The sequence below is a fragment of the Phaethon aethereus genome (genome assembly GCF_964289735.1).
Source record: "Phaethon aethereus genome assembly, chromosome: 2".
Lineage (NCBI taxonomy): Eukaryota > Metazoa > Chordata > Aves > Phaethontiformes > Phaethontidae > Phaethon > Phaethon aethereus.
Genome location: NC_138582.1, coordinates 56,479,585 through 56,499,286, shown reverse-complemented (window position 1 = coordinate 56,499,286; position 19,702 = coordinate 56,479,585). Strand labels below are relative to the sequence as shown.

The 19,702-nt window shown below is 41.1% G+C and overlaps 1 protein-coding gene across 1 annotated transcript in view; it reads left to right on the top strand.

The window, feature by feature from the left end:
- EPB41L3 (erythrocyte membrane protein band 4.1 like 3) overlaps positions 1–9,446 on the top strand; it is a gene marked incomplete at its 3' end in the record, with an annotated part of 59,031 nt that extends 49,585 nt beyond the window's left edge. Inside the window, exons 16-24 of the mRNA XM_081996550.1 lie at positions 2,147–2,221; positions 2,624–2,725; positions 3,413–4,141; positions 4,665–4,787; positions 5,299–5,691; positions 6,645–6,776; positions 7,223–7,321; positions 8,992–9,072; positions 9,336–9,446. Coding sequence (XP_081852676.1) covers positions 2,147–2,221; positions 2,624–2,725; positions 3,413–4,141; positions 4,665–4,787; positions 5,299–5,691; positions 6,645–6,776; positions 7,223–7,321; positions 8,992–9,072; positions 9,336–9,446 — 1,845 coding nt within the window. The remainder of the gene's footprint in view (positions 1–2,146; positions 2,222–2,623; positions 2,726–3,412; positions 4,142–4,664; positions 4,788–5,298; positions 5,692–6,644; positions 6,777–7,222; positions 7,322–8,991; positions 9,073–9,335) is intronic.
- Between the last annotated feature and the right edge of the window lie 10,256 nt (positions 9,447–19,702).

The following is a 19,702-nucleotide window of genomic DNA, read 5'->3' as shown; positions in this document are numbered from 1 at the left end:
TCTCCTCTTAGGGAAAGGGATGTTTTCCAAGAAAAAGGCCCCAGCTCCTCTTCTCCCACGTTATACCCCTCTAACCAGTAGCTGATCCAGACATCAGGTGGCCATCGGGTTGCATTGAAATACCTAAAAAGCAGAGTGGATGCCCAAAGCTTACCTTTTGGAGAGCGCGCTAAGGAGTCTTAATATTGCTCCTGCTGCCTTGTACAGGAGTCATAATAGATCCTATGACCATGTTAGTTTGATTGTAGTTGAAAATACAGGTTTTCTTTCTTAAAAGTAAAAACGTAAGTATAATGAACAGGATGCATTTAACATACGAAAGATGTAAGGAGCTGTTGAAAGGGAGCGGCTGGCTAGCTGCGCCTATATCGGAGAGTGCAGATGGAGCAAACTTAAACCCTCCCAGTTCATTTCATGTCTTTATTACTTTAGAAATTTAATAACAATTTTTAATTAAAACACAAGAGCAGTAGCAAAGCATTGCACAGTTATGTAGGCTTTACCCTGAGGAAACACATCAGAATTTAACCATTCCTTTGGAAAGGAAAAGGGCAAGAGTTATCCTTATCTGGTACCTCTTCTCTTACTGGAAGAAAAGGACTTGCTCAAAAGCAATGTCCAGTTACTATATCTTATATGAATCTAAGTAGACTACAGCTGTCCCACAGAATTGCATCCAAATTAAGGCATTTCTGTGGAAAAATGTGAGTGGATTTGATCTATCAGAGCCTAACTCTGAGGTGACTTCTGTCACTAAGGGGCCCCTGCTGTAGGTAACATCTGACCATCCTTTTTGGTTCTGCTAAGCAGTATGGTTTCAGTTCACATGTCCTGTTGAGAGAGGAATTTTTCAGGAAAAAAATGAAGCTGTGCATAGCTCAAAATCAGCACCTTGATGTCTACTAAGAAATGCAGAGGCAGTCAGGATAGAGAGCATGTAGAACTGTGTTATGTAGTATCTTCTAGTCAAAGTTGTTACACATTTGACTTAGCATATCCACTTTAAAAATGTTACAGTGCTGTTACCTGTAGTTCATAATATAATATAATATATAATAAACAAGAATAGAAGGGAAAATACGCCTTTTCAAAATGTGTGCTTTGAGCATTTGGCACCTGTGGGTGTTTGGTCAGTTTGACTTCAAGCCTGTCTAGTCACCAGTTGGTTTCTTACAATAATAGGGGAAATACTTTGTTTTTCTTCAGTTATGAAAAATACAGTTTTAAATACCCATCATAATGGTGGCCAGATAGCTGCAAAACATGAAAGCCATCATATTAACAAACTCCTTGATGATGTTTAGTCTGACCTGGATTGGATTAAACCAGCACTTTAGGGATAGAGAAGTTATGCATCTCATTACAGTCAGGGAGATGAGCCATTTCTCCCTTTCTCTCTCAGGTTTCTAGAAGTTTTGTATCTTTGAACGTGTACCTTTCTTCTTGAGTACGTGGAGTATATGTATTTAAAATGGTACACTAGGAAAGGTACCTTAGGAAATTGAGTCTTACCAACATTTAAAACTGTCTCAGTTGGTCTAGTTGCAGAGATACTCTTCCCGTTCTCACAGCATCGGGAAGGCACGGATGGGATAAAGGTGAGGAGGATTTTGGTGTCACAGTGTAGAGGATAATACAGCTTCCCACTTGGGAACAAGACTCTGAGACCCCTTTTACCTGTAAGGAGAAAAGGAGAGCTGAAATCTGTGCAGAGCTGAAATCTTCTGCCTGCCTCAGCAGGGAAGGCTGCAAACTCAGGGAAGGAGCTAAATCCAGGGAGAAGGTGTAGGGACCTGTTCTAGGCTACTGACGGAAGCCGTGGAAGTCGGCACCAAACACAATTAAACGAGTAATAGAAGATGAAATGAAGACAGTGCATCCACACCTGGTGTTACACAATTTACTGTTTTTCCAGCTATGCAAACAGTGTGCTAGTGTCTGCCTTGCATTCATCACAGAGAGACACTGGTTTAACTTCTTATGGGAAACTTACTTGCTGTAAAATTACTCTGTTTCATTCTGTTTCCTAATTTACAATGCAATTAATAATTTCTAGAGTGGAGAAATATGATGAGCTATTGTAAAGTAGAGTGGACTATATGCCCTCCATTTACTGTATACCCTCCGTTTATTCCCCTGACATTAGACCAAAGAAGAAAGAGAAAAATCAGAAAAACTCATATTTTTGCAGAAGGGAGGTACTACATTCCTTGAATTGCAGGTAAAAACAAATAATACTTTCTTGAAATGCAGTCCGATAGGCTGGCAATGATTTCTTATTTTATTGTCTTTTTTCCTTTCCAAGCCACTTTTTTTTTATTTATTTCATAAGTTCAGGAGGGAGATGTAATCTGGGGGACAAATTCTGAGGAATGAGTACCCTCCAGAGCTTATGCCTTCCTAATAGAGGCTGATTTCTCTGCTAGTTAGAGATCTACGTGCACGGTGCTATTTGTGGATGTCGTTTGCAGTTGTGCATGCATTTCCAGCATAAGCCTCACTGAGAACATTATGGTGAATGGGGCACTTCTGTCATTAGAATGAATTTCCTTTATACTGTCAAGTGAATTCAGATTATGCTGAGTGATGGTGAACTTTGTATTCTTATTGGTTTTTCTATTAGCCAAGTGTGATAGAGAAGAAGCTGCAGGAAGGAGAATCTGCTGGCACTTTGGTTACTTCTCATCAAATCATTATCCAGAAAAGTATCCCATCATCCCTGGAGGTTGTTTTTAATTCATTCGATTTTAAACTAACACATTTGCTTGGTTAAATACAGAAGTTACGGTCTTAAGGTCAAATGGCTGGTTGCTGATTGCTCAGCCAAAGCAAATCACATAGCATATTTGCATAAAGAGGAAAAAAGATGCTGCCTTAAGTTCAGTTCAGTATCTCTAATAGTGTGGCGTTTACTGTGTTGTACTACTCAATTTAAACAATGCTGAAGGGGGTTGATGTTATTCTAATGAAAACAAGGAAATTAAGTGCAGGCTACAGCTACACACAAACGCATACTATTCTCAGACCTCATCAGCAGTCTGTTTGTCACAACTGGGGATCCGTTAAATGAGCTTATTTGCTGTATTTTTGCAATTTGTTTTTTGACTGTAGCGTTACGAACCATTGCGATACACTGCTTCAAATTGCTACAGAAGCAGTATGGCAAAAGTAACTTTTTGTGTCCACATGACATGGGTGTTTAAGGGGAGGGACTCTACGAAGGAATCATACTTTGCCGAAGGTGATGCTGTTTATTTGTTTGATAACTGCTCTAAGAGGTACGATGGTAAAAGTTATTCTATGCTTTCAGAAGAGGCAGCATTGATTTCTTAAAAGTCTTCATACTTTAGTGCTCCTGAAGTAGAGATAAACCTTCAGACATTCTAATTTAGCTTTTATATCTCAAATATAGGGCACTGAGGATTGGGTTATTATAGACAAAATACCCTCTGAGGTAGTTGATGGTGAATCGAAAAAAACACTGGCATACAAAGTAGTGACTGTGAGCAGTAAAACTGCCTTTCCACCTGAGATATTACAATCCAGTACCGTTCTAATGCAGAGCTTTGAGGACTTGGAAAGTGAAATACAATCCAAAGAGGAGAATAAGCAGAAAATGTTCACCCTAGGAAAGTCCTATGATACCTTATCTGGGAAAATTGTAACCATGACAAGTAAAGCTAAAGAGGGCGAGAAAGCAGTACAGCCTTCCATAGAAGCTTTGCAAAAAATGGAAAGGGAAGTGCAAGAATCTGTGAAAATCATTCCAGTAGTGGCCGAGTATGAAATCCTCGAGCCTGTCACTGATGAGAAAGCCAGGCGGGGATCCGACGTGCAGAGCACAAAAAGAAAGCTGTCCGACTCTCTGACACCCATAAAGGAAGCAGAATCTCAGTTGCAAAGCCCTGAAGAGGAGAGTTTGAAAAAGACACTAAAGATGGACCAGGATTTGCAGTTACATGGTACACTGGGAAGCTTGCAGCTTGGCAAAGCAGAAAAACACCTTGGCAGTGAAGCTGTAAAAGCAAGGGCATTTGCCCGGAGAGATGAGAGCCTGTCTGAGTGGAGATATTCCAGAGAACAGCCATTTACCATTGCTACTGCTCACTATGTTACCGAGTCGTCTGCGTCAAAAGTAGTGGTAACAAGTGGCTTTGACTTCATGCCACGGTTTAAAGATTAAAGCATGACTTCTTTTAGGCAACCCCCTCACACCACCCTACCTTTCGGTTCTCTTGCTGCCTGGCTTTATGTTGACAGCAGCCAACCCAGCTTATTTTTTTTCCCCTCATACTTTGAATCCGTCCCACAGTCTGAAGCAGATATTATATAAGGCTTTCAACCTTTCTGGTTTATTTAAAGATCCATGTTACTGAAATGTAGTATTGCTGCTGTGGCTTATTAATAAAAGGAAAACAAAGGTTTGCTTGAACCAGCAAAATGCCCACGCTAACAACTATGCTTCGTAACTATTGCTTACTACAGCCATTATGAATTTGCTCTGATTTATTTTCCCATTCTTTTCCCGTTTCCAACCTCTCCGTGCCCCCGCAACCTTCTCTCCCTTCCCTCTGTCTCTGGCTCTGGTTTTGGCACTTAATTTCTCTGTGCGTGTGGATCTGCCTTTCTTCTGTGTATGACTCTACATTTCTCTGTCTGTTTAGACTAAACAGTCCACCGGTGAAAAAACCTTGGATGGTTCAGATATCTTCAGTCTAATAGAGTCTGCCAGAAAACCGACTGAGTTCATAGGAGGGGTTACTTCTACTTCACATAGCTGGGCGCAGGTGGCCGTTTGATTCCCTCCATCAGCGTTGTAACCGCACACCAATTACTTTTGCTTTTCTTTTGTTTCCTGTTTTTATGCATAAGGTGGAACCTATATAGCTAACGCATGCATTGGAGTGCCTTTTCCTTTGTTACAATAGACTACAATAGAAACTTCACTGAAAAGAAAGACAACAAAAAAACAGTTTTTTTTCTCATTTCACTTTATTTTGGTCATTTTGTAGGGTGCTGTATTTTGCCTTTATAAAACTCACGCGAAAATACCAATAAGAAAAACACTGTGGCATTTCTCTTTCATTCTAAAAATTGTGATTCTTGCTTTGTTTTTCATTTCTTCTATTCTGATAGTGTCCTGAGAGCAAAAATCCATGCAACGTGAGAGAAATAAATTGGCAAAATATAATACCCTTTTTTTTTTTATTTACGTTCACAGTACATTAAGCTGAGGAGCTATTGCAAGTAGTGTTGTCTGCTTCTGACGCTGAGGGCTTTCTGTCTCCTTCCCTGCAGAGGATAGACACGACGACATCTCAGGAGATGACTTCCAGTGAAACGAAGCAAGCCGTTCAGCCGCACCAGGATACGGTGAAGAAGGTTGTACAGGAGACCGTAGTTATCGAGGAGAGACACGGGATGAGTGCGCTTGCGAGCAGGGATCCTGCTAAAGCAGCCGGACTTGTGCTGGATGCCCAGGCTGAGGCCGCGTCGGCGGTGGCGGCCGGCCTGAAGGGGAAGGAGGGCTCTGCAGGGACTGAGGGGGCGAAGGAGGACAAAAAGGAGGAGGCTGGGAAAGCCCTCCGCGGGCAGGAAGGAGTCGCCGCGGCTGCTTCCTGTGAGCGGGTGGAGGAGCACAGTACAACAGTCCACCGTGCAGAGTCTTTGGAAAGAAAACCTCATTTTGAGGTAACTCGTCGTTAAATTGGTTATATCCGTGCTCCAGGCTTGTATGAATGCATGTCTACAGCAGTCAGTTTGTGCTCTTGGTTCCTCCTTGCGTGGCATCTGCAAGGCTCGTTGCTGGTCTCCAGTACTGGCCAAATGCCATGCTTATTTTCCCTAAAAGCACTTTCCACACTACAGAGAAATACCTGCTTTGGTGGCTTTTTTATGCAACAGATAGCAAGAATTCAGCTGGCATTCTCTTTGGGAAAGTCCATCAAGATTGGCAAAGGACACATGTCCTCAAAGACAGAAAATGCATTTTTTTTCCATGCTTGGTACAATTTTAAATAACTGTACTGTGCCTTAAACAACCCAGGTTCCTTATCTTACCCCATTTTCAAGAGAGATTAAAAAGCCCTTGTTCTTGCTCTTTTTTTCTGAGAACTGAGTGGAAGCCTATGCCTGAGTAAGATTCGTTCTCATGTCACTTAAGAAAATGTATAATCCCAGAATGGCTGAGACTGGAAGGAACCTCTGGAGGTCTAGTCCAGCCCCCCTGCTCAAGCAGGGTCACGCAGAGCCAGTTGCCCAGGGCCATGTCCAGACAGCTTTTGAAAATCTCCAAAGGTGGAGACTCCACAACCGCCCTGGGCAACCTGTGCCAGCACTCGATCACACTCACAGTGAAAAAGTGTTTCCTGATGTTCAGAGGGAACCTCCTGTGTTTCAGTTTGTGCCCATTGCCTCTTGTAGTGTTTACATCTTTTCTGAAGTTTGTTTTCATGAAATCCAGGATAGTGCTAAGTGTTGCCAGCATTATATTATAATAAAGAGAATTTTCTCTTTTCCTTTTTAATGCAGAGTGCTTTTTTTAGTTGTTCCCCCTCCTTTTCCCAAGTAAAAAAAAGTATTATGAGAAATCCACAGAAGTTTTACTAAATGTTCCAAATTCCCTTTTTTTGTTGTTCATGTAGTCACCAGTTGTGAAGACTGAGACTATCAGTTTCAGTAGTGTTTCTGCTGGTGGGGAAAACCTTGAAATTTCAACAAAGGAAGTGCCAGTAGTCCATACAGAAACAAAAACCATTACGTATGAGTCTTCTCAGGTAAGAAATTCTGTAAAAAACAAGGTCAATTTAACATGGCCTTAAGGAACCCATGTTTCTTCACCCATCTTTAAGTGTATGCCTTAGTGTAAACTGTTCTAAGCTGTTCAAGGATTAAATACTAGCATGAGGAAGATGTACATAGGTATAGCTTACCTGAGGGTGTCTCTCATTTCCTGGTGTAGAGCTTTTTGAGACCGTTGATGAAACTACAGATTTCAGAGCCCTAGCTTCTCCTCTGTCCTTCCAGAACCTAAGGAGAGTCTCCAGATACAGAGAGAAATACTGACACATGATCACCCTCATTAATAGCAGTTGTTACCCTACCATTAAATACTCACTTTATTAAGAACACTAGAAATAGGGAAGGTCAGCCAGCCCAGTTTTTGCCTCCCTGTGCTCAGCAGCATGTTTTTGGTAACTGGTTTTCTCTTTTGGTTCCCTAGGTGGATTGCAGTGCTGACTCAGAACCAGGTGTATTGATGAGTGCACAAACTATCACATCTGAAACTACCAGCACTACAACCACTACACATATCACCAAAGTGAGTCCTCAGAAAAGAGGGAGGGTTTTTTTCACAAGGGTATATGTTTTCTTAACTTCAATTCTATTACTTATTTTAAAACGTGGACACATGCTTATATTCTCTGCACAAAATCCTGTCTGTTTTGGGTACCTGTCTTCATTCACCTATCGTTGGGTTTACTGGCTTCATTAATGTATTATCCAAGGACTTGATAAGAGTTCTGAAAGTCATAAAGCCTTAGGGTGTGTTCACACAAGCGCACAATGTTGCTGTGCAGAGACACTTGAGTTAGCTGCAAATACTCTCTGGAACTGGAAGCAGTGTAGCCACACTGGTATCATATGGTAGCCAGGAAAGAATAATTTGTTTGGGCATGAGGCTTGTCGTGGTTTAGCCCCAGCCGGCAACTAAGCACCACGCAGCCGTTCGCTCACTCCCCCTCCCCCAGTGGGACGGGGGAGAGAATTGGGAAAAAACTCGTGGGTTGAGATAAAAACAGTTTAATAGGACAGCAAGAGAGAAGGAAACGACAATGATAACAACAATAATAATACCAACAAAGGAATGTACAAGAACAAGTGATGCCCAGTACAGCAATTGCTCTCCACCTGGTGATCGACAGCCCGTCCCCGAGCAGCGATTTCCGCCCCCCGGCCAACTCCAGTTTATGTACTGGGCATGACGTCGTATGGTAGGGAATATCCCTGTGGCCAGCCTGGGTCAGCTGTCCTGGCTGTGCCCCCTCCCAGCTTCCCGTGCATCCCTAGCCTCCTTGCTGGCAGGCCAGCACGAGAAGCTGGACTGTCCTTGACTGCTCAGCAACAACCCAAAACATCAGCACATTATCAACATTTTCTCATCCCAAATCCAAAACACAGCCTCACACTAGCTTCTGTGAAGAAAACCAGCTCTATCCTGGCTGAAACCAGGACAGGCTCCATTGGCATGACTATACTGCCTTTGAGTCCTGAGCTGTTACGCCTGCATGGTGTTGAAAACGCATAGTAAAGCTGTATCACATAGTCATAACAGGACATTCGGTCAGCTCAGACACTGCAGTCGCATTGCTGGGTGGAAGGAAGTTCCCTAAGGAACTTGCCCACAGCCAGACAGAAAGCTTATGGCTGCACAGGCAAATGATGTTGGGTCTCCCTAGTTCCAAGATACCATCTAAATTACAGTTCCTCCCTAAGCAGAAACCCTCTTAGTGCCGTGACAGCTCTCCTATCAATACTCACTGAGGACAGGACTTCATCTTTCTGCAGTGAAATTCACCCTTCAGTAGATGAGCTATACAAAGGCCATACCCCCCTGTATATCCTTCTGAAGCCTGCAGTTGGACTTAATTAGGTCTTAATATGAGCTGTCTCTATGTCCATTCTTTTCTTCATGGGATGAATTTATCATAAATACGTGCCATTTTTTACGTACAAACATCTCTCTGACGTGTGCAGATTGATTAGAATCAAAAAATAAGTTGTGTTGGAAGGACATCCGGAGGTCATCTAGTCCATTCTGAGCAGGCCAACTTCTGAGCTGCTCTGGCTGCAGTTCAGGGTTGTTCCCTCTGAACTACCTCTGTTTGAGGTAGTTCAGTCATGTCTGCGTTCCTGCACTGATCACTGTCTGGATGAGTAGCAGCACACTTTAAAGTAAGTTACTGACATGCATTTATCCCTCTCGTCTAGACTGTGAAAGGAGGCATCTCAGAGACAAGAATTGAAAAACGAATAGTCATCACAGGAGATGCAGATATTGATCATGATCAGGTAAAATCTATAAGCTGCTAAAGGCTACTCTAATACTGCCAAAGAGAACATTTCTAAACATTGCTTTAAAAGATACTGTTCATACTGGCATGCCTTAAATTAAACTGAATTAGTAGTTAAATCAGTGATAGTATATTTCATATTTTAATCATTTTCCTCATTTGTAAATTGTGTAATATCTCATGAATCTCTCCACCTTGCTACTGATCATGCATGTTCCACCTCCTTTTTGTTTTTGCCCTTCTGTGGTTTCCTTGGGATAGGCGCTGGCTCAGGCAATTAAAGAAGCCAAAGAGCAGCACCCTGACATGTCAGTGACCAAAGTAGTGGTACATAAAGAGACAGAAATCACACCAGAAGATGGGGAGGATTGACCACAGGTAAGAGGACTAGATGATTTTCCTAGGCATTTACTGGGCTGGCATGTTGCAAAGGTTGTTTTCCTACCATAATTCACCTCTGACTCTGCTTTCTCTCACTGGCATTTGAAAGTTGCATTTGTGCTGGTTATCAGTTCTGGTATTTGAATGTAAACCACATTCAGCTCTAAACGTCTGTCTTCATTTAAAGGTGCCAGCTGGAGAAAGAGAAACTACTCATTTGCTTTTGTTGGCTCTCTGGAAAGTCTTCATTGTCCATGCTTTGATATAGTCTAAATTTCTAATTCTGAAGTAAAAGAAATCTGTTGTCTGCTTTTATGTCATTTAAGAACAAAAATAATTTGTTCTTAAAGGTATGCATTTTGTTTAAAAATGCCAAGGGAAAAACCTACAGCTGCTTTTTAAATGTTGTGTTACAAGTTAAGCTTTAATTCCTAACTTGCAAAGATATGGTCCAACTTTCTTTTGATTTTTCTTTTAAACCCAGTGAATTAGTGTGTTGGTATTTGGATGTCTTGGCTTTCTTGTATTTGAAAGAACATTTTATGTTTTAAAGCAGCATTGTTTATCAGGATGAGATGATAATGCAGCTTTTCTCATTTCAAGCTTTTTTTCAGTAAAGGCATGCTCTCCAATTGTGGCTGGCTAAACAGACATCTTAATATTATTATATTTATTCTGTGTTCAAAAACGTCATGTGTACTAACCTGCTATGCAAAAGCCTTTAATGCCAGCACCATTGCACAAATTGCCTTGAATGCCGTATGCAGAAGGAAAAAAAAAAAGCTGCTTGTCTGATTTGTTTAAATCGATAGCAGCGTTTTATTCTTAAAACAATATATATTCCCTAACACTTGGTGTACGTAACAGAGTATGATGCACAGCACTTTTCAAAGCTGTTTTGCTCTCCTGCTTTTGGATATAGAGGCCTTAAAGAAAACTGAATTTCAGTATCTGTTATTTATTTGGAAGATGGAACCAGTCACTGAGGAGTGAGTAGCTGTGATTCTTGTGGTATTCTGCTAAGTGTTTCAGAGATGACGTAATGTGGCTTGCTTAAAAGTCTATTGATGTCACTGATTCTTTCCATTGGTGTGAGTGGACTTTGGATTGGGGCCAAGTTTCTTATACTGGGATGATGCCATTTTCAAATAGCTTTTGTTACATGAACAAGTTGGCAAAATCTCTTTTGCAAGAGAGTAGTCGCTTCAAATAATTAACTCTGTTCTTTTTCCTGCAGGAATAACCTAAATTGCATATGAATCCAGAAATGCACACCAGTAGGAATACGAGAGCCTATACGGAGTCTCAGTTCCAACCTGACTGACTTGTATCTGTCTATGGAAAATTTCAGTACAGAAGAATTGATCTTGACCGTTAATAAAGAAACTGGCAGAGATACCTTCCCATAGAAAGCAATCTGAATCAGCAGCAGTTAAACAATATTGCATGAAGCAACGATAAAATTACAGAAAAGCAGCATTTTTAATTTTCTTAAAATGTCTAAGTTTTCAGCTATACCTGCACGTTCATAAACAATATAAACAGTGATCTCATGTAACACATAAACAGTTCATGCCTTTCCAAGTTTATGAGAGTCTAAACAAATTAAAATTTGTTAGGTGGCAAGCCTTTTGTTTACAGATATTGTAAATGAAGATTACCCCCCAAATGCTAGAGGCTGCATAGGTACCGTGTATAATGTTTTACCACACATTAGATGTGCCAATAACACAGTTTATTCAGTAAACAACTTGAATCTTCTATTTGTTTCATCTGGTTTTATTACTGCCCGATAAACAATGACAAATCTTTACTCTTATCAAAATATTTAAATGCTTACAAAGTGTGCTTTGTATACCTGACTGAATACCTTATGAGGTAGTAATGATTTTAGTATATTAACTTTAACGATTTTCGTCAGCTTTGTTGAGAGTCAGCTTCCAGTCACCCTTCACAGATCCTAACCTTGTAAATTATATGTAGTTATTTTGGAGAGAAAAAAAAAAAAAAATCTGTATTTTACTTAGTTTGCAGCATTAGAAAATTATTAATCTGAAATAACCGTGATGGTTTTCTATTGATTTCCCTTTTGTTCTCAGAGGAAAAAAAGAAAAAAAAAAATCTGTTTGAGAATCTGGTCAGCATTTACTATCTAGTTCAGAGTCAAGCCTTAACCTGTACAGAATGTCCACTGAAAACTCGTTAGTGTCCAGCTATGATACCCACTGAAGGGATAGCATCCATTACACTGTCAGCTGCATCACAACATATGGTGAATGTATGTTTCTGCATAGTGAAATAAAAGTGGTAAATGCATCCAAAATCGTATTGTTCTGTGTCTAAAAGCACCCAGTGTTTTTTAATATTCAAATCATTAAGTTACGTTTGTAAGACACCACAGGTTTCACTCATCTGCACAATAGAGATGTTTTGTCTTCAGCGGCTGACACTGCACTGTGCAGACAGTTGGAGTTAGCGGAGCACCGAAGGGATGAAAGTGTTCACGTTTGGGCAAATGATGTTTGCAAAGGAAAAGGAGTATTTGGTTCCTTCTGTTTTCTCTGGTTGTGTACTGTTTCACTGAAGCTAAATGAAGGGTTTTGTGGTTGCTTAGAAAGTAAAGGCCAGTAGCCCTTGATCCAGATCCACTCTCTTTTTGTACCTGAAACATGGATAAAATTCTCTTTAAAGCAGTACTTACTTACCTGTTCCTTTTTCTTGCTCCTTTGCCACATCTCGTTGATGCTTCCCTGGTACTTCAAGAAAAATTTGTAACAATTAATTCACCCTTCAGTCTGTATTTCCTTGCAGGATTGAAAGAAATGGGTACAAGCAGACTTTTCAGGACATAAAGGGCCAAATTTGCCCAACGTTGTTTACACGGGGCTCCCTCACATTGAAGTCAATGGATTTGGCTTCAGTGGAGAGCAGGATTTGACCCAGTGACTTGTTAATAAATGTTTATTTTCTTAATTTAGAAAGAAAAATAGTATATATAGAGAGAATAACCTGTAGATAATAATGAAAAGTAATATCCCAAGACTTCTAAAGCTTCGCCATTAGTCTCTAAAATGTCTTCCTTCCACCAGCCATTCGTCATGCCTTTAATCCAGAGTGCTAACGATGTAACTCCCCCTACCACCGTCATTGCTTACCTCTTGCCTAATGACCAGCGCAAAGATTACGGTCTGTGTGATCTTTGATTGACCTCTCCTCCTCCTGCTCCAAGAGCATCTGTGTTCTCGGCCCTCTCGGTGACGGTGGGCTCAGCTTCCTGGTGCTGCCAGCGCCCGGCGGCAGCCAGGGCTGGAGGAGGTGCTCACCCTGTGTCTCGGCAGATGGCATGCCAGGTTCTCGCTACTGCATCAGGAGTTTAAAAGTAGACTCTGAAGCCATATTGATCTTCCCTCAGGTGCCCCTCATGTTGTCAGCTAAGAAACAGCATCATATTACCTCAGAGAGACGCGAGGCGATTGCACAGCCTTCTCTCCAGAGTTAGCGTTCTATTTTAGCATGGCTTGAGGAGATTGTACTTTGGTGATACTGCACAGTATGTACGCTGTCTAAAGACAATTGTCTCCTAAGATGTTAGTCTTCTTGGAAAGGACACTCGCAGCTAAGATACGGCCTAAGCATATGCAAACTATGAGGAGATGAAAGTGGACAGGCAAGGACGTCTCAGTGCCACTGTTGGCAGTAGACCCTTGTTTGGGGGATGGTTCCTGGAAGTGATAGCTTTGGTTTTTGTTAGAAACTGTTTCTTGGGTTGTCTGCCTAATGCTGTGCCACATAAAATAAAGAACACCTGCCTGTTTCTACCAACCGTCTTTTGTCTCCGTCTCTTCTCATTTATTGTTGGTCTTTGTTCGGCTTCTGGATGTAAAAACAGCTCAGAAAACAAACCATCAAATATTGTGTTACTTGAGAGCGCCATTACCAACACAGACACCAGCACAGGAGACAGCCTCACTTGTTACAGCTGGAGTCACGGCTTCAGCCCCGTGAGAGCTGCCTGCTCTGCGCCATTGGGGTAAGGGACCAGGATGGCCAAGCAGGGCTTTGCATACCAGGCAAGAATGGGCATAGCAAGCAATCACAGCAATTGTGATCATTACAGATGCAGAAAGAGTGAATGCGTTGCCTTGGCATTTTTAAGGCTCTTTGGAATCACTTAACATTTATCCCTCTGAAGTTTTTTAAAGGTGTCCCAACACAAATGGCAAGTAACGGTGTTCTGTGCTCAAGCATATAAAAAAAATATTAATGAGCCTCTAAATCCAGTTACTAGATCAAAGCAAGGGTTTAACAGCTTAGTCTTACTTCTTCTCAGAGCAGATTTAGGCAGCTGGTGAGGTGATGTGGTTCACCTGTACAACACTTTGTATCCACTGAAATTATAGTTCCTTATAAATAGTTCTTCATGGCAGATAAATTGGACATTGAATCCAGGCCTCGGTTTGGCAAACCTTGCTGCAGATTTCTCGCCTTGACCCAGAATAGCCCTGTCAGTTAAGATCAGAAGGCCCATTTACAAGCTTCACCTTTACGTCTTCCCGCTTCAGAGGTAATAAGGGTAAGGTAAGGAAATGTGTTCCCCTTTTTTATACAGGAGCAATAATAGTCCAGGTTCTTCAGAGCTAGGAATCGAACCTTAATTTTTAATCACTTTTCCTAGTCTAGTCATGTGCCTGGGGCAATGCTGAGATACGTTGCATGATTTTTTTTTTAATGTTCGTTGAACACACGAGCAGAACATGCTATATACTCTTAACTGTTGCCCAAACAAAATCCTGTTCAGTCAACCACATGTTCGATCAAACTGGCTGGCATTATTTTTATATTGTTAGTTACCATGCAGTGAGAAACCCTACACAAAAAACTGGCTCAAATGAAGAAAGTTCAAACTAACACCAAAGGAAATCCATTTTCATTTGACTTCAGCTATTACAAAGCACTAAGAAAAAAAGTGGTGTTTTTCAAGGTACATATGTCCCAAACTACAATTTGCTGTTTTGAACTCTGCTCTTCTATATTGCTAACTTTAAGGAAAATCCTTAATTGGGTAATTTCCTATTCCCAAGTCTTAGATCCCCTTTCTTGTGAAGTACATAAAAGTAACACTTGGCTAATGAGAGGAGATAAGAAACAGATCCTCTTCTTTCCCTTCCCCTTCATTACGTAAAGAAGCAGATACTTGTTTTCAAGTGTTTTCTGTGGGTACTGAGCCTCCTTCAGTTGACTCTACTGATCTAATCTCTTGAGATGCCTTTGCAATTTCTTTTGCTCATGAAACCCACCATCTCTAGTTACAGAATTCCAATGTAGATGTTTTCTATGGCTCTGTGCTAATGAAATGACACCAGACAAACTCTCCATCAAGTGGAGTAAGACCAAAGTCTCCTCAAACAGGATCTGGCTGGATGAACATGAAGAAATGCTTTCTATGGCAACAGGAGCTGAACTGGACCTCCTGAAGTCCTGTATAGGTCCTGAGGTATAGTGGTGGTTTGAGGTACTATGGATGGACTATGAGATTACTGTGGATGGGCTAATGGATGACTATGAGAAATGCTTACTTCATTGCACATGTAAAGAAGGGGAAATGAAGCAGTTTTCTTAAATCTACAGATTCCAAAGGCTGTATCAGTCTTACACTGCAAATGACGGTTTGCTGTGTCTTTTGTCATTAGTGTTATGCCACATCAGTAAAGAGGTTGTCCGTGGTTGCTCTGGGTTCCCTCAGAGCAACACAAAATACCAGCTTTCCTAATAAAAACTTGATCATACACTTAAAAAAACTGTTATTAGTTATGCACCTTTTAGTTCTGTCTCAACTAGGGATTTAGGTTTAAATAAACAACATATTGCTGGTACTTTTTATATAAAAATATTTTCCACGTATTCCTGTATTCATTAACTGAAACGAGGTTACTCTGTTATCTTGGAAGTACTGTTAGCCCTTGTTCATACTGTAAATTACTCTGGTTTATGCTATTTGGTTCCTCCTCCACCCTTTTTTTTTTTTTTTCTGTCTCCCATTCGACATCAGTCCTGCCTCTCAGCTAGAACTAATGGCTGCTGTAAAGACTGCTGGGAGCAGAAATTCAAAAATCCTTTTTTAAAGGAAAACCTATATGCTCACATTATGCAAAAATCTCAGTCAACTCTCTTCCTCATCTCATGCTCCCAAATGCAGCTATGACCTCCATAGATCAGTGACCTCACTCTTGCAGCTGAAATGACCATCACTCACTGTAAGTAGGATTAATAGCCTGTCTTTGAGAATGACTACAGTGACATAGAGGGGAAAAGAAAAAAGAAGAAAAAGAACACTGACACTAGAAATTATTTTCATTTTTAAACACATTAGACTTTTATCTGTACAGTCTACTGGCTCTGTTTTCTCCAGTGCAGAACTTAAATAAGAACTTTTTATTCTTGTTTCTTTTTGTCCAGAGTTTACTAGGAATTTCTTTTTAATTTTCTGGAAGTATCTCTGCTGGATGTTGCTGTGGTGAGATACACCAGGACTCTTAACTTCTGCCCACAACCAAAGCTCAGGCAATGATGTCAACTAATCTGAACTGCAAAATGAAGATCCCGGAATGTGTGGAGCTTTGGAGCTGCCTTGAATTGCAACCCAGAGCGGCATGTTTCCACACAAGTCCTGCTTTACAGTGCGCATGTTACTTTTAAGTATTGGGCATATGTTCTTTGGTCGATAATCCTGGGTGACTATAGCGTAAAAGGTACAAGGTTAGACAAAATGCATTAAAGGACTCAGGGAAGGGCGAATCATAAAACATACAACAGAGCAAAGGAAAAAAAACAAAAGCAATGTATCTGAAAGTACAAAAGCAAATCATTGAGAAACTGCTTCAAAGTCTCTTCCAGTAGGAACAGTCCAGCTAATATGATTAGCTTTCCTTAAATCAAGAGCACTACTAGCACAGATGTCCTTCCTCGATGGATTTACGAGGTTGTTTCTCAGACATACTGGTTTTCTGGGCAAACTCAGTTGATGGATTTGGCATATGAAGGCTTCTAAAGGCATTTATACTCCTTTGGTCCAATCTCCAATCCATAGACAACTTAGGCAAATGTGAATCTTATTACATAGTCACAGAAATGTTGACAGTTTAACCCCTCATCCTTAGAGCTCCTAAATCACAAGCTACTGGACAAATACATGCACGCACACACATTCCCACAGAACATTATTTGTTCTAACAGTATTTCTATGAAATCATCCTTTGATATGCATTAAACAATTTTTTGTTTTGTTTTGTTTTTCCATCCAAAATGCCATCTGGTGATTGACATGTCACAAGATTACTTTTTTCCTGCAATCAGATGCATATTGTCCATACAAATACTTTTTGTCCTATCAATCTATAAAAGTGAGTATCTATCGTGAAAACACTGCAACACTGTGGCCTGCCATCACAAAAATAAAGGACTATCTTGAATATCTGCATGGAGTGGTCCTGTGACAAGGAGCCTTCTGCAAACTCTGGGAAGACAGCCTATAATAGTGGCTTGTCCCACCACTTCACAGTTATTTTAAATTATCTTTGCCCCTTCTTGCTTGCTTTCATATTCTCCAACTTAACCCATCTGTGTTTGATCTATCAGGCTCCTCTCTTCTGCATCTTCTCTCCTTTCCAACTTCTCCCCCAGCTTTTGAGCAGACTGTATCTGCTGCTTCTCTTTCCATCCATTCTGCTGTTACATCCTATCCTACCTATCAACCTTCTTTAAAGTCTTGCTAATTATCTCTGTCCTGCAGTCGTCCTCAGTCATCCTTAAGAACTTCAACTCCTGCAATGATGATACATCCAACCCTTACGTGCATATTTCTTTCCTTTCATATATCTCTCCAAATTTCAGCCTTGGTTCATTCTTCTCTTCTTACTACTGGTATCTTTCCCTTGACTGTTTTTATCAAACAGTACTCTCTTTGATTTTTTTTTATAGCCACTTTCTCCCTTTTCAGCCATCATCTGATCTCTTTCATCATCAGCCCATTCTCTCTCACACTGACACTTGGCCCTTTCATGTTTTCTGGTCCATTAGCTTTGATGGGTTGTCATCCGCTTTCAGACCTTTCAAACCCCAGCCCTAGTTTCTCTGCTCCTCTTTCTGACCTGTCACTGAAAAGCATTCAGGATGGAAATCCTGTAGATCATTTTCCTTCAGCACAATAAACATTCTTTTCTCTAGCAATGTTAAACAACACCCTCCTATTTAAATAAATCCCCCCAACTAGACAACTTATGTGCTGCCTTGTTGTTTCTACTTCTTTCTACATGGGGTCTTGCCCATACCTTTCAATGAGAGCAGATTTAAAAAGCAGAATGACTTCTACCACCCACTCAGCTTCTGCCCTCTTCATCCTCAGCTTCCATTATCCCTTTTCACAGACATAGAAGTTTCTTGTCTGCTTCAACTTCTGATATCCTCAACACATCCTCATGATTGCATCATCCCAAGGGATCTTTCTCCCCATTGATATCAGCTATTTTTTCTAATTCTGTAGTTCCTCACATTCTAAAAATGTCTGCTCTGGCCCCCACCAACTCTCCCTTTCACTTCCAGGACCACGCGAGCATGTTTTCCCCCACAATAGCTACCACAGCATCTCTGGTTGTCTTCTCCAGGTTCAGGACCAGTGCTCCACCGTTGTTCTCCATGACCTGTCCTCTCTGTTAGACACATACCCCACTTTTCTATCTGAAACCTGTCCCCCTCTCTGTGCTCACTTAAGTCATCCTGACTTTCCAACCTCTCTTTTAGCAACAGATTCCCCTCCTTTCACTCCACTTTTATGTAGGAATCCTCAGATCTCATGGTGTGCATCCAATCTCCCTTTACACCACCTTATTGTGATCTTCCCCACAAACGTGTATTTGGCCAGCCCGTATTTCTGTCTCACTTGTTCAAAGTAAGGTTAGTATTGCTTCTCCTTAACCAATTTGAGTGTATTTACAGCTAAAGCACTATTTAGTGGAAACAACTCTGTCACTCACATTACTGCAATTATGACCCCAGTGTGAAAGCAACATGGAAACACCCACAGGAAATGTGATATTTACTGGTGTAGGAGAATAAAGAGGTAACATCATCGCTATGTTTACACCTGAACTGTTCTGGAATAAACTGAACAGCTGATAAAGAAGCCCCATGACCAAAAGGGCATCTTTGCTGAGGCCCAGTGAAGCTGGTTTCTATCTGATCTGCTCAGAGTGAGGGCTGAGGAACGGGAATGTCTGCTCCCGTTCTTGTACACATGACCCTTACATACACCCTAGGAATGCAGTGAAATTATATTTTCCATGTGAGGCAGGCTGCTGTGACACAGGCTGAAGAATTCAGATATCAACTCACTGATCATATGCGTCGGTACCCTTGTACAGAAATGATGCATCGGCATCATTTATTCAGTCATGCCACTGAGCTCTCCTTCAGTGCATTTACTCACATATAAGTCTGAGTGGTTTTAGGAGAAGGAAAAGACAGCAGAAGAGACACAGGCAGAGCAAAAGTTCTGCTATAGCCTTGTGGATGACGGAAACCTTGGCTGACACTCTGCATGTTCCATTTGTTGTCAAGTACATCAATCACTCCAGCAATTAAAGCTAATGGATGTTGGGACCACAGTAGCACCAGTTGGCTCCCTACCCAAATTTTATCGTTATATGTCCTTGTTTGGCCAGAAATACAAGTACATCATGGAGAGCTGATTCCAGTTTCTCCAGTGAAGTAGGTTAATCTCCGATTGACAACTAACTCTGTGGAGTCAGAAAAGCAACCTGGTGCTGTGGTAGGCCAAATCCCATTGCTCTACTGATTTGTAACAAGGTTTTTTGTTATAGGAAACCTAATTTGCCAAAACAAAAAAACTTCTGGTGCTGGGAAAAAAGAAAAAAACCCCACACCTACCAGCTGCATTGACAAAATTCCTCCAACAGCAGCAGTATTGTTCACATGTTATGGTGGGAAAATCAATTCCAATGACTGCTTGAGGGCTAATCAGATGTCCTTCCCCACCTGAGGTAGGTGCTAAAGGAGGGTTAACTTCACCTGAGGCTGATGGTTGGCCCTCCCTCCAAGGACCAAGAATATAAGGAAGGTCTAGAGAAGATGAATTCAGGGAATAAGTAAGATGTGTTTCTTTTGTTATGGGGCTTATTTGGGAGCCTGGGGAAGGTGACATTACTGAAATATAAGGTAGGTGGCAATAGTTC